General features: G+C 41.5%; 1 protein-coding gene across 1 annotated transcript; it reads right to left on the bottom strand.

The window, feature by feature from the left end:
• Positions 1–9,082: 9,082 nt before the first annotated feature.
• On the bottom strand, positions 9,083–11,363 carry LOC139212101 (gap junction delta-2 protein). Its single transcript, XM_070842565.1, has 2 exons — positions 10,975–11,363; positions 9,083–10,254 (listed from the first exon to the last, which is right to left on the bottom strand). Exons 1-2 carry the CDS (start codon positions 11,043–11,045, stop codon positions 9,411–9,413), a joined length of 915 nt encoding a protein of 304 aa, XP_070698666.1. The 5' UTR covers positions 11,046–11,363; the 3' UTR covers positions 9,083–9,410.
• Positions 11,364–12,610: the final 1,247 nt, after the last annotated feature.

Here is a 12,610-nt window from a genome sequence, read left to right as displayed (position 1 = left end):
CAGTATAACAATGTTCTCCATAAAAAGTGAAGCTGGAGTGCACAGTAAAGGATTTATCTCACCATGCCTGCAGAAAATAAGGTTTTAAGATTAAATGATATAAAGACAGACATGCTTTGTAGCGTGAGAACGTATATCAGCAGAAGTCAGGAGAAATGGACCTTCAGCAGCTAGAGACCATCTGTTTGCTGCTGGTGTATTGATCCCAGAATACCATTAAGCCATTTCTTTAAGGATTCCACTGCATCAGCATCCTGAAGCTACAGTCTGCCCTCGCTGGCCTCATGCAGGTCCTTACTGGTCCAACCACCCCTCTAATGATTGTTGACTTGCCTCGCCAGTGATGAAACCTAATCACACACGTACATTTACTCATGTTATGTGCTTAAGTACAGTTTTGAGGCACTTGAACTTTACTTGACTATTTTGAGTTTGTTTACTTTTATACTTGTCAGAGGGGAATATTGCACATTTTTCTTGCCTATATTTATTTAACAACTGTAGTAACTTTCACACTATTCATACAAAACATAATCATTGAATCATTTTTGGTGTATCGTTAAAGATAATGACTGCATAATGAGTATTTTTAGCACTTTATGACCATACTTTTGTACCCCTACCACTCCCCTTGTACCTGTTCTAAGACAGATCAATCAATAAGTGTCACTTATTGATCTCTCTTATTTCAGTTATGCTTTTATTATGTAACGTGTATGTCTTCTTTTTCGATTAGAATCTCATCAAACAGTTTTGTTCACGCAGCATTCAAATACAGCTTGTATATTATGATGAAGTCATCGCAATGTTACTTTTGGCTGAGACCAGCTGGCATGAAAAAGCAGAGAATCATTAGCACCATCAACACTTGCTGCACGCCAAAGCCCGGCTGCTGTGACCTCATCCAACTCACAAATTTACATCTCAGAGAGATTAATGACACTCAGATTACAATTGATCTTTCCTAAATAACTGGAATTTCATGCACTCATTTCAAGTGATTTGCAGCTAAGACATGTTCTAGCACATAGAGCTGTGTTTGTGGTGTGCGGGGGGAGGTGTGTGTGTGTGTGTGTGTGTCTGTGTGGGTTTAACTGTACGGCTTGGAAGGAGGGTCTAAGGCAAGATTTCTCAGTCTAATTAGCGCCTCAGCAACAACAACGCCAGCATACGTTTCTACATAAATTTCCCAGCAGCCCTGTTTTCATTTGAAACTCTGAGAAGGGAGCAGCTCAGCATGTGTGCTTGGAGGCTTATGGGAAATGTGTGTGTGTATGTGTGTTTGAGCTAGTGTGTGCTATCATAGGTCATCTTGGGCAAATGCTGCATTCAAACACACTATCGGGAGTACATATGGTTCATAAACTGGAAACTTGGATTCAAATCTACCATCTGCATCATATTGCAGAGATGCACAAGAATCTGAGATTTTCCATTAAAAGTTTATGGCAAATAGACAAATGTAGGATGCTGGTATGTCTGTTTATTTTGCTTTACTTCTCCGAAAATGGGCAAATTTAATTTCAAAAAAATTTCATTTTTTGGAATATTAAAGAAAAGGGTAATCACAAGTCCACAGATAATCTACTGTACCAGGGCGAGTGTTAAATGAGTGATACATGAACTATACAAGAGGAGACACATTTTTTTCGGGATGTTACACTAATGAGCTGAGCACTCTCAGACTGCTTTTACACATGTTTTTTTTTTTTTTTTTTCGCATTTAAGCATTAAAATCCTCTTGCTGAACACAGAAGGACTCCCACAAGTGTGCATTGTGTCGTTTGGAAAGGCTACACTGCAGACCAGGAAAAAACCCTTTACGTCATAGTGCAATCCAGTACAACTGTCCTGGACAACAAAGACAGAGGTTACCTGGCTGCTTCAGTTAAGCCACGAACATTTGGTTCAGGTTAGCGGACAGTTTTAGATTAACGGATAATAGTTTTGTTCAGGTCAGCTGGCAGTTTTAATTAGTTTATTAGTAACAATTTGATTTGACTTACAGGTTCAGTTAAGCAGCTAGAGGAGTATGATGAAGAGATTCAGCTGTTTTCCACATGTGTCAGGTTGGATGGAGATCTTAAGGAAAAGAAAGCACTGCTATTTACAGATTTATCCCTCATAGTCTGACCTTTTATCCTGTTTATTTGTATGCCAGTGTAATAGTAAAAAAAAAAGTATTTGTTCTGTTTTACAGTTAATACAGTCATGTTGCAGGTGTCACTTTTATTATTCTTGAATCCTTTCTCAATACACATTTGATATAGCAGCAAACCTGTAGCCTGGGTTACCTTGAATTTCAAAGCTTTCGTTTAAAACCCAGTCACTGTGTTTCTAAATCGTGCTGCATCAACAAAAGATTGAAAGCTGCAATGCGAAGTGTGATCTCATGCCTTTCTTTTGGGCTCAGTAAAATGACAACCACGTGATTCACAGCAAAGTGGCATCACATCAGAGTGGGGGGATGGGTGAAGGAGTATGAGAGGTAAGTAAGGGAGAGAACAGAAACACACTAAGGAGGGAGATAAAGAGATGAGAGTTGGTGAAACAGTGAGGATTGAAGAAGGGAGCGAGTTGGGGGAGGAAAGAGGTAGATTCTATTGCAAAAGGGCAAGGGAATAAGGAAGCGAAGGAGAGAAGGAAGGAGAAATAGAGATACTTGCAGAAAATCTGCTGAGGGGAGGCAGACAGCTATGTGGCTGGTTCACACAGAGTCCAAAGGTAAACCACAGTGAGGCAGAGAAGATGATGAACAAACCAAGCAGCAGCGGCAGAGTCAGTGAGTCCAACTCACATTGTGTAATCTTACACTTCCCGTGGGATTAAGAAACAACTGAATTCACCATCAAAGTAGAGATATTTGTATAAATTCTTTGTTTCTCTTTCGCTTTGTTTGCATTTCATCATCAGCCCTTTTTTTTTATAGCTTACTCAATCATCTGGCTGCAAAACAGACAAGTTAAAAGGTGGTCCTTTTATTCTGCAGCCACAAATTTTACAAGATGGGTATTATCTTCTATCCCTGTGTGCCTCTGTAATACACCATAGTGATTCACATTCTTCTCTGTGTGTGACTGCATTTCAGTGTGGGTAGCTGTAAATTAATATCTCTATACAGCTGCCTCTGTGTCTCCTCCATCTTCCTAAGCACTGTGCTATTCTGTACCTCCTATATCTGTACAAGTCCAATTGGCCGGCGAACGCCTCTGTGTCCGATTAAGACTTGTCAGCCACTGATTTTTATTGGCTGTGTAATGGTGCAGAACCTCAACATTTATCAGGGTCGATGGGCTGTGTGTAGTACAAGCTATTAGAGAATGCAGGGGAGGCAAGTGGGCATGGAAAGTTAGAACAAGCAGTAGGTGTCAGACTGAACTGTCCCCTCTGCAGGGATATTAAAGATGTCACAAGGAGGAAATTGTTTAGGGTTTGTTTTGCTGCAGTGTGGCCTGACTGTGTCTGCTTTGCATTAATGACAAACTACTTTGCCAGAGAACGTTGGTGCACTATGGCAAAAAGCTGTAATGGTCAAAAGTTGCGGCTTCCAAATGCTGTAGACTCTTGACTTAAAAGTGCTGAATTTAGAGAAAATAATTAGTAAAATGCAAACAGGCGAAGTTATCTGGTCTTTTTCTTAAAGTCCTAACTTCACCCTAACCAACTCTATCTCAAAGGTACTCTATAAAACATCCAAAACATTAATGTAGCATCAAACAATAATATTTTCTATATAAAGATACAGTGGGCTAATAGTGGCCTGAGCAAAGAATGAAGTAACACAATACGCTGTGTGTGTTGTAACCTGAGCTTCTCTGTCCTTTGCTTTGGTCGTTGAGATGGCCACATGCGAATGTTAATTCATGTGAGACAGTGAATTGTTCAGTGAGCAAACCCATAGCACAAGGAAACTGAGCCAAAAAAACGAGTCAGAGCTCCTGCCCAGCGACAGACTCAGCTACGCTACTGAGATAACTCAGTCGCACAAAAGCAAAGAGAAGTTGTCCGTCAGTGTTGTGTACAGAATGGACGAGAACGAATGAGACGTCTTGCTGGACCGCAGAATAACCGCAGAGGGTAGATGAGGGAGCTGCACACTTGTTTTGGTCTAAGATGTTGAGATATTGTATAGAGAACCTCTAACCTGTCCTACCTGGCCAAAAAGAGGAAGAATACGTCCAGTTTTTGGGTTTGCGTGCATTGTGTCCTCATCCAGGTGCTTGCTGTCCCACTGTGAACCTCTGGTTGACAAATCTGTGTATAATCCCCTAATGTTCTTAATCCTGGGGTCACATTAAAAAATGGATGAGAAATTAATCTGCTGTCAGGTCTGTCAGGTATATTTTGTCAGTGCCAGTGCTTATTTTCAACCAAATCCTTCTTTATGGGCCAATTCGGCCCAACCACCAACCAAACCAGCCAGCCAAATCCCTTTTACAGACTCTGTCAAATGTTCTCTGTCCTTTTGCCCTTGTACTGTGAAGATTTCATTAAATTGGGGAAATTTGAAAACAAAACTCTCAAAGCACAGATCACATAACAAAAGTTTGGTGTTCTGCTTCTTTGAACTGGTAAACAGCAGAGTGGTGAGGAGGGAGAGAAACTATTGTGGCTGGAGACAGAGAAAACTACTTCACAGCCAGAATAGAGCGGATGCTTTTGCTCCCCTGGCAGACAGAAAGTTAGAAACTTGGTCACACTGCGCTAATGTGTTACCGCTTCCTCCTCCACATGGATGCAAACATCAAGTGTGTTTTGTTTCAATGTGAGCCATATCTGCCTATGCCATGCTATGCCGTGCATATGTGCTGCAGTAACCAGGCTAATTTCATTGCTTCTGGCTGAGTAGATCAAAAAGACCCGCATTCACTGTTTCTCTTCTGTTTGCTCTCCCCCTTTCAAGCACTAAGCTGCGCAAAAGGCAGAATTAAAGCAGTGCTCCCTTGGAGCCATTTTTCTCTTTTCAGATTGGTAAAAGAGGAGAAATTGTGAGGACATGCTTGTTTTGGGGTAAAGGGATTGCAGGATTCACTCTCAGGTGAAAGTTCTGGTTTAATCTGTCACAGTTTCTGAGAGGCCACACAGAGCAGAGGCTGCAGCAAGAAAAACAGTTGTGTGTTTACCACGTGAAGCATTTGTATAATTACATTCAGTTAGAGAATAGACACACAAATACACAGTCATACACCAGATAATGTGAAATTTTTCAATTACTCTGAGTCCTGTTATGATTGATTAGATTGTATTTTGGAATCTGTTCAGCTGTCCTCGTCTAACACCTTATTCCAGGGGAGTTGTCAGTATGATGTAAGGTGGCTGCCATGCTTGTTAATAAAGGTGTCAGTGCTTCAATTCCATCACTCAACTCCTCCAGTCTGGCCTTGTCCCTCAAATAAAAACACACTCTGGTCACGGTATATCACATCTGCAAGTCCAGTTCCACTTAATATACTGTCTTTGTCCTTCTTGTGAGGAAATTACCCAGAAACAAGTAGATCTGCTTATCAAACCCCAAAGTACTCACCCAGTCTCCCTTGGCTCTTTTGAACAGACTGCGGCCTGGAGCTAAATTATTATGTAGCTGAATATATAATGCCATACTTGCTACTGTAAATCTTATGTAATGTTTAATACAAAACCTGAATGGTGATAATACCGTGTAATCATAATTTTGACTGCTCATTTCAACTCTGTGTTTTACTCTCTTTTGAGCTCAAGACAGAGTAACAATTACAAAGAAAGGGCTTTTTTTAATGATAGATTTCATTATTCTCCCACACAGTATGAACATTTTATAGTTTTGTGCCAAGCAACGACATTCCAATTAGATGAGGTGCTTCTGGACAAAACCTTTTCAGATTGTGAACTAGGATCTAACAGTTTGAGGTAAAGTGATGTAAAATTGTGTAGGAACCGCAGCAGCCCACAATTTACAACACACACAACGCAAGAAACACACAATTTTAATGCTACACTCATAATGAATGCTCTTTAGATGATACTGGTGCTCAACATTTACACAGAAGTGATAAATTAGAGAAATTAACTCCTATAGTGCTGAGTTTTTACTCAACCGAGGCAGCCTGTTTGCTGACCTAAGAATATTATATTATTATATTAAATGAATGTTATATTATGTTGTATGACTTTTCTTATAGTACTGAATACTGAATATTTATGTTGCTATATTGTGTTTTGCCTGGCGTTTGTGTTTAATTATGCAACTCTCTGTGCTTCTATGCATTCTGTGCTTTCCTTACAAGTTGAATTACATTTTTTATGAAACACAAATACATTCAAATTTGTTTTTTCAGGATGAGTTCTCTGAGTTACACAAGTAATAAGGTTGTGCACTTTTCTGTGGAGGTGGAGAATTAAATTCAAAATGAAATAACTGTTTAACAACACCTTAGCACCACACACGCTTATGAATTAATGTGTGCAGCATATGATCTTTAATAAGACTGTATTCATCCTGAATTGAGTTATGATGAGGTGGCCCACACTGCTCATAAAAAGCCAGTTTGTTTATGATCTAAGTGCCCTCCACTCCCACAGTATACACCCAGGGAGAAAACCTCTCCTTTAATAGTAGGGTGTCTCTTTGTAGATGACTCACATTAAAGGGGGATACATGTCTCTAAAAATCTCTGCCCTCACCCTGAGCACAGACAATATCATGAAATTGGAGGTGTTCCTGCATTGTTTTGCTTCATGGTCTTAAAATAGCTTGCGTGCAGCCGTGGTGTGTTCTGCTGCACTTGTCAGGGCGGATAAGGCCAGTAGATAAATGCATAGGTTCTTGAGATTACTTGATCTCTATATATTTGCATCGTCTTAGATGTGTACATCTGAAACAAGTCAATTGTCATGCACGTTTTACCGTCCACCAGCCAAAAGCCCCCTATGTGGCCTGTAACCTGGCTGTCATGACTACAGAAAACGCAGACACACAGGTACAGTGTCATCTCTGCTGAGCTCTGCAACATTCACATGATGTAAATGCATGACAGCATGTATAATTGCATTGGAACATACCCCAATAATTTTGCCATTTTGCTGGAGTTTGAGACCAGGTTGAATGTTGCAGGAAAATGAAGCTACCAAAGCATCAAAAATGATGACAATTGCATTTTAACACTGTACTGTAAATGTACGGAACAGACACTTCAATGTTTTTGTTAAATTTGTTGTTTCTTTTTAAAGGTTGATTTATAACTTACTTCATTTTGTGATGTTGTTTTAGAGGTTTTGTAGGAGGGTACTTAAAGTGGTAACTGAATGCCTAAAAAACATACAGCTGAGAGGGAAAAGAAAAGGAGGGAGACAAAGATGCACACAGGCGTTCACTGCATTGCATCAGAGCTCAGTTGACAAACGGCTCCTCTTTCTTCTGTTTTTCTTTTTTTCAAGTTCACGACTTGGGGAGAAATCTCGGGTCCCTGCTGAGTCGGAGATGGATGTGCCGATGCAGCCGCTCCTCAGTTCCTCCTGGCTTTGCCGAGTCATTCTGGCAGCAGAAGCGACCAGCCCTTCCCTTATCACCTGCAATGGTCAGCTGCAAGTAGCTCATCTCTGTCTCTGTCTTTATTTTATTTCTCTCTCTTTCCCTTGTCTGGGCATATCCTGGAGCACGTTCTCTTTTTTTCTGTCTCCATCTTTTTTCTTATTTTGACCTTCATGAGGAGCTCACAACCTTCCCCTCAATTCAGACTGCTTTCTTACATCTTACAGAAACAGGGATGTGCTGAGCGGCAGAAAGGGCAACTCCCTCAGTATTCAGAATCATGATCAGCTTTTTGTCATTCCTTCAGAGTACAATGAAAGTCACAAACTAAATTCACCGTGAGACGCTGTGATTATATAGCTCGCCATATGGGCTGAGGTTTAGGATTGATTTGCACTAAATAAATGGAAAGTTCCCTCAGACCACCCTCTTATGGAATATTGATGTGTCTTGAAGCAGCATCAGTGTTGCAACACATTGCAGAGTGATGAGATCCTGTACAAGGTGTGTCCTGCAGTGGGCTTCTTCTTCTTTTTTCTTTTTTTTTTTTTTTGTAGAGAGTGGGTGTGGCTAACATCTTCACTGCACCAAGGCAAAACTTCCACTGGATATGTATCTGTGTGATTGGTCAGTCAACACAAGCTAGAGTAGCAGACACAAAGTACTGCACCTCACACGTTTCTGGTGTACATGAATCCCACTTTTATTTTCCACAGAAAAAAAAATGATGTTTGTTTTTTTTTTTCTGGTCTGTTTCGGTTACATTTAAAACCATTCTATGAAAAACTGTAGCACCAGAGCAGGTTTCTATTGCCCATTCTTTGAAGAAAAAAAAAGTCAATTTGTGCTATTTTTCAGTTTTGATCAGCTTTGATTGGGGAGAGACATTTACTTCTTGTTTATAAAAAAAGACTAGCACTTCATTTCTTTTTCCAGTCATTTGCAAAATAAAACAGAGAAAACTGTATATCTTATTTTTTTTCTCATTTAAATCACAACAAATACATTTAAAGCAAATAAAAAAAAAAAAGAAAACTGGGCGGCATTTAGCATAATCCAAGCAGGGAATCAGCTTTCATGATGATTATTATATATTTATATATTTATATGTATACATATATATCATGTTTATATACAAGTATGGCACTTGATTACACAAAAGCAAGAAAACACTTCACAAATAAAAGCAGTGGGCGCTTTGGTGTGTCATAAATTAAGGAAGTCACAGACGTTAGCGTTTGCAGCAAATTCACCAGATACTGTTTTGCAAGTCAGCTATAAAGCAGTGGAATGGTTACATATGTTAAGGTCAGTGGTGCAACACAGGCAACAAAAAAATATATGAATTACGCTGATGTAGTTAATCTAGGTGGAACCATAGTCAGTAAGGATTTATATACGTATGGATATATAAATCTGGATGGTAGATTAGTCCTTTAACCACTGTGTATGGTGCCATTTAATTAGGTTGGTGCCAAAGAATAGATGGAAAAGAAAATGTCTTAAAAACACCGTCAGGTCAGTAGCACATTTTGGATAAAGGTCAGACTCTCAAGTGTTCACCTCTTAGTGCAATTTTTGCATTTACTCTCTTCAAGTACAGCAGAACAGCCCACAAAGAGTAAATATGTGAACACGTCAACATGGTCTCCATTTAGCATCTTACAGAGTATAAACGTTACTAAAAAGTTGCATCAGTGCAATAATAAATAAGTAAACAAACGTGGAATCCACGCTTGCCATGAAGTCCTTAAAAGACCAACAAATCAAAAAAATCTGCCCACTCTTGAAGTCATGACACGAATTAGGCGTGCGGAGCTGTCCACCATGTCCATCATGGTTTTCTTGTTATTATTATTATTATAATTTTTTTTTTTTTTACATGTTCTCCCCTCCTCGCGTGTTACACATAAGCAGAGTCACTGGACTGAGTGCGGCCGAAATTGGGCACACTCATCCTCGGCAAGTCCTTATTTCTGATCTCATAGATGGACTTCCGCCGAGCCTGCACGCCTCGCACGGCCGTTTTGATTTTCCTCCAGCCCAAGTGATTGAGTTCTGCCAGGTTCAGCACCACGCAAAAGCCGCTGACCGCGAACATGAACACCAGGAACACTGTCTTCTCCGTGGGTCTGGAGACGTAGCACTCGACATCTTTTATGCAGGGGTAGCGATCACATTCGTACACCGACGGGACGTTGAATCCATACAAGAAATACTGACCCACCAAAAAGCCTATTTCCAGCGCGTTTCTGAAAACCACCTGGATGATGTAAAACCTGGAGATGCCCTCTTGTCGCCTCATTTTGGACTTTGTAGTTCTCATGGCCGAATTAGGGATCTCTTTGACTTCTAAACAGTCTGGCTCGGCTTCTTTGGTGGAGTTCTCCGTGTTCTGAAGTACTCCATTAACAATGGTGTTCTTTATCTTTTTGCTCTCGTCTCGCTTGAGTGAATCTTGATCCTTATCTAGTGTCAGATAGACTGTTGAGTACCGCCGCTCCTTCTGCTTGGCCGACTGATGCACCGAGTACGTGATAAAACAAAGACTCGGAGTGCACACCATGATGATTTGAAAAACCCAATATCTAATGTGTGAAATGGGGAATGCCTTGTCGTAGCATGCCTGGTTGCAGCCCGGTTGTAAGGTGTTACAAACAAACATGGTCTGCTCGTCATCATAGACAGTCTCTCCAACTATTGCTACGATTAGAATCCGGAAGATGACCACCACTGTTAGTAGGATCCTAAAAAGCAAGCAAACAAACAAACAATGTGAAAATAAGTGTAAATATATATGTGTGCGTTAGCTGATGCAAATGTGGTCAAATTGGGATGGTGTGTGTGTGTGTTGGGTTTGGGGAGCTGTCCAGTGCTGAAACAGGACGCTCTTGAGGATACTATGCGTTTCTTGCTGTGCTCCTCTCATGGTGCGTGTCTGCGTGCTTCGTGTTGTCTGATTTAATGGCTGAAATGACATGGAAGCAATCGGCGTTGCTTTGACAATACCTGTGTGAGCTTTGTTAATTGAAAGATGTGATAACGCCGACCATCTCTCTCTTTCTCTCTCTCGTTCTCTCTCTCTCTCTCTCTCTCTTTCTCAATCTGCCACCCCAGAGCGCACACACCAGCACCCAAACTCACCAACAAACATCAAATGGATAAGTGGATGGATGAACACATGAAATGACACATGAATTTGAGTGTAGTCTAAAGCTGTTTGCAGCACCATCCCAGGTTCTGAGAAGACAGCTGTGGACTGATTTACTTAGCTGCCTCGGTTAGGAAAAAAGGAAATCTGTGGAACAAGACAGAAAAAATCCACAACACAGACACGAAGGACTGGGCACCATGCTACAGACGATCCGTGAGGCACAAGACAGAAACGGGGGACTGGGAGCCATGCTAAAGACGATCCTGGAGGCTGCTGCGTTTCTTCGTTTGTTCTTGGTTTTTGTTGATCTTACCTTCCTATCATAGTAGAGTGCTGCTGGACAGCAGCCTCCAGGAGCCTCTCTAGTATAGTCCATTCCCCCATTTCTGAGCATCCGGAGAAGACAAGAGCACAACGGCACTCTGTTCAGATCCCTCCAAAAAAAAAGCGCGTTATGTCCCCTCCTGCTTCTCTCTCACTCTCCTAGTTGTTGTCAGTCTCCAAAGCGTCCGATTTTAGCTAAAAAATGCATCCGTCACGGGATGCTGCTGCCGTCCCCGTTTCTCTTCGTCTCTCTGCGCGCTATCTGGTTGGTTATGCGCTGAGCGCGCAGCGCCAGTGAGAGTCCTGCTGTGTGTGCCGAGCGCTCCCACGACGTTTCCACACTTTTCCTTGTCATGGGAGTCTGAAGGGCTGATTACTATAAGCCCTCCTATTTTCGATCTTCAGATCAGGTTGATGGGCTGCGCGCTGCGTCTGGATGGAGGGAGGTTGGATTTAATGTCTTGCCAGCGTTAATCCGCCTTTAAGTAGTCTCCCCCCTCCCATGCGTCACGTACGCGCAGACAGGTCGGTGGAGCTCAGCCAGGAGGACCAGGGCTTCTGATTTTCAGTATTTCAGCTTTGTATATAACACGCGCCATTCAGTGGACATTGCTGTGGGCCAGCGTGTCCACAGTGTTGTAACCTTTTATGCTTTGACTTTATACATTTTAGCACGTGTGGCTGGGAATCAACCTTGTAACACCGGCTGTATTGTTACCATGCTCAGCTGGCTGAGCTACAGAGCCACACGTGCACCATATAAAACACTATTCATCCTTTTGAGACCGGACTTGTGGACGAACAGTGTTCTGGTCACAATGGTCAGGGAGGATTCTCTGTGATCAGAACTCATCAACGATTCACAGAGATGTTTAGCCTATATGCAGCATATTCTATCATTTTAACAAGACCTATTGTGTCATGCTTTTATCTGAAAACTATGGAGCACATTGCCCAATAAATGGACCCAGTCGTCCATTCTGGGGGAGGATATCCTCGCGTGACCGGAGGCGTCCCTCCCTGTGTCGCAGGCTGCTGGCCCGGCTGGTAGAGCTGTTGTTTCCACCTCGGGCAAAGATGATGGTCAGGGTACAGTGACAGAGTGAAAGTACCATCCGAGTTGCTAATCGCTTTACAAGGCAACCTGCCTGCCTGCCTGTCTGTCTGCCTGTCTGCCTGTCTGCCTGCCTGCCTCTCTGTCTGTCTGTCTCTCTCTCCCTGTCTGTGTGGAGGATTAAAAATAGAAGCAAAATATGTGACCCCGCCCTGTATATTGCTCTGAGATTTGATCAATTTATGGCGCTGCATTGTGTCTGAGCACTAATTGTCAGAGCTGATTGTCCTTTTTTAACCTAAATAGGTGGCTCCACTGTAGATCTACAGAATATTAGCCTGAGAATCCCTTAAAAATGTGCTTTTTTTGAATTTCAAGTAAAATGCTGAATCATATTAAGTTTCTTGATTACCTTACTATTTTTGTTATAAAAAATATATTAAATTTTATTAGCAACTTATTGATACCCAGGTGTTATTATTACTATTGCCATCATTATATTACTAAAGGTAGGCATTTGAGCTGTCCAACCTTGGAAACAGGGATTACTGATCACGTGACAACGGTGTTT

This window comes from Pempheris klunzingeri, chromosome 13 (genome assembly GCF_042242105.1).
Source record: "Pempheris klunzingeri isolate RE-2024b chromosome 13, fPemKlu1.hap1, whole genome shotgun sequence".
NCBI classification, from domain to species: domain Eukaryota; kingdom Metazoa; phylum Chordata; class Actinopteri; order Acropomatiformes; family Pempheridae; genus Pempheris; species Pempheris klunzingeri.
This window is presented reverse-complemented; position numbering and strand designations above follow the sequence as displayed.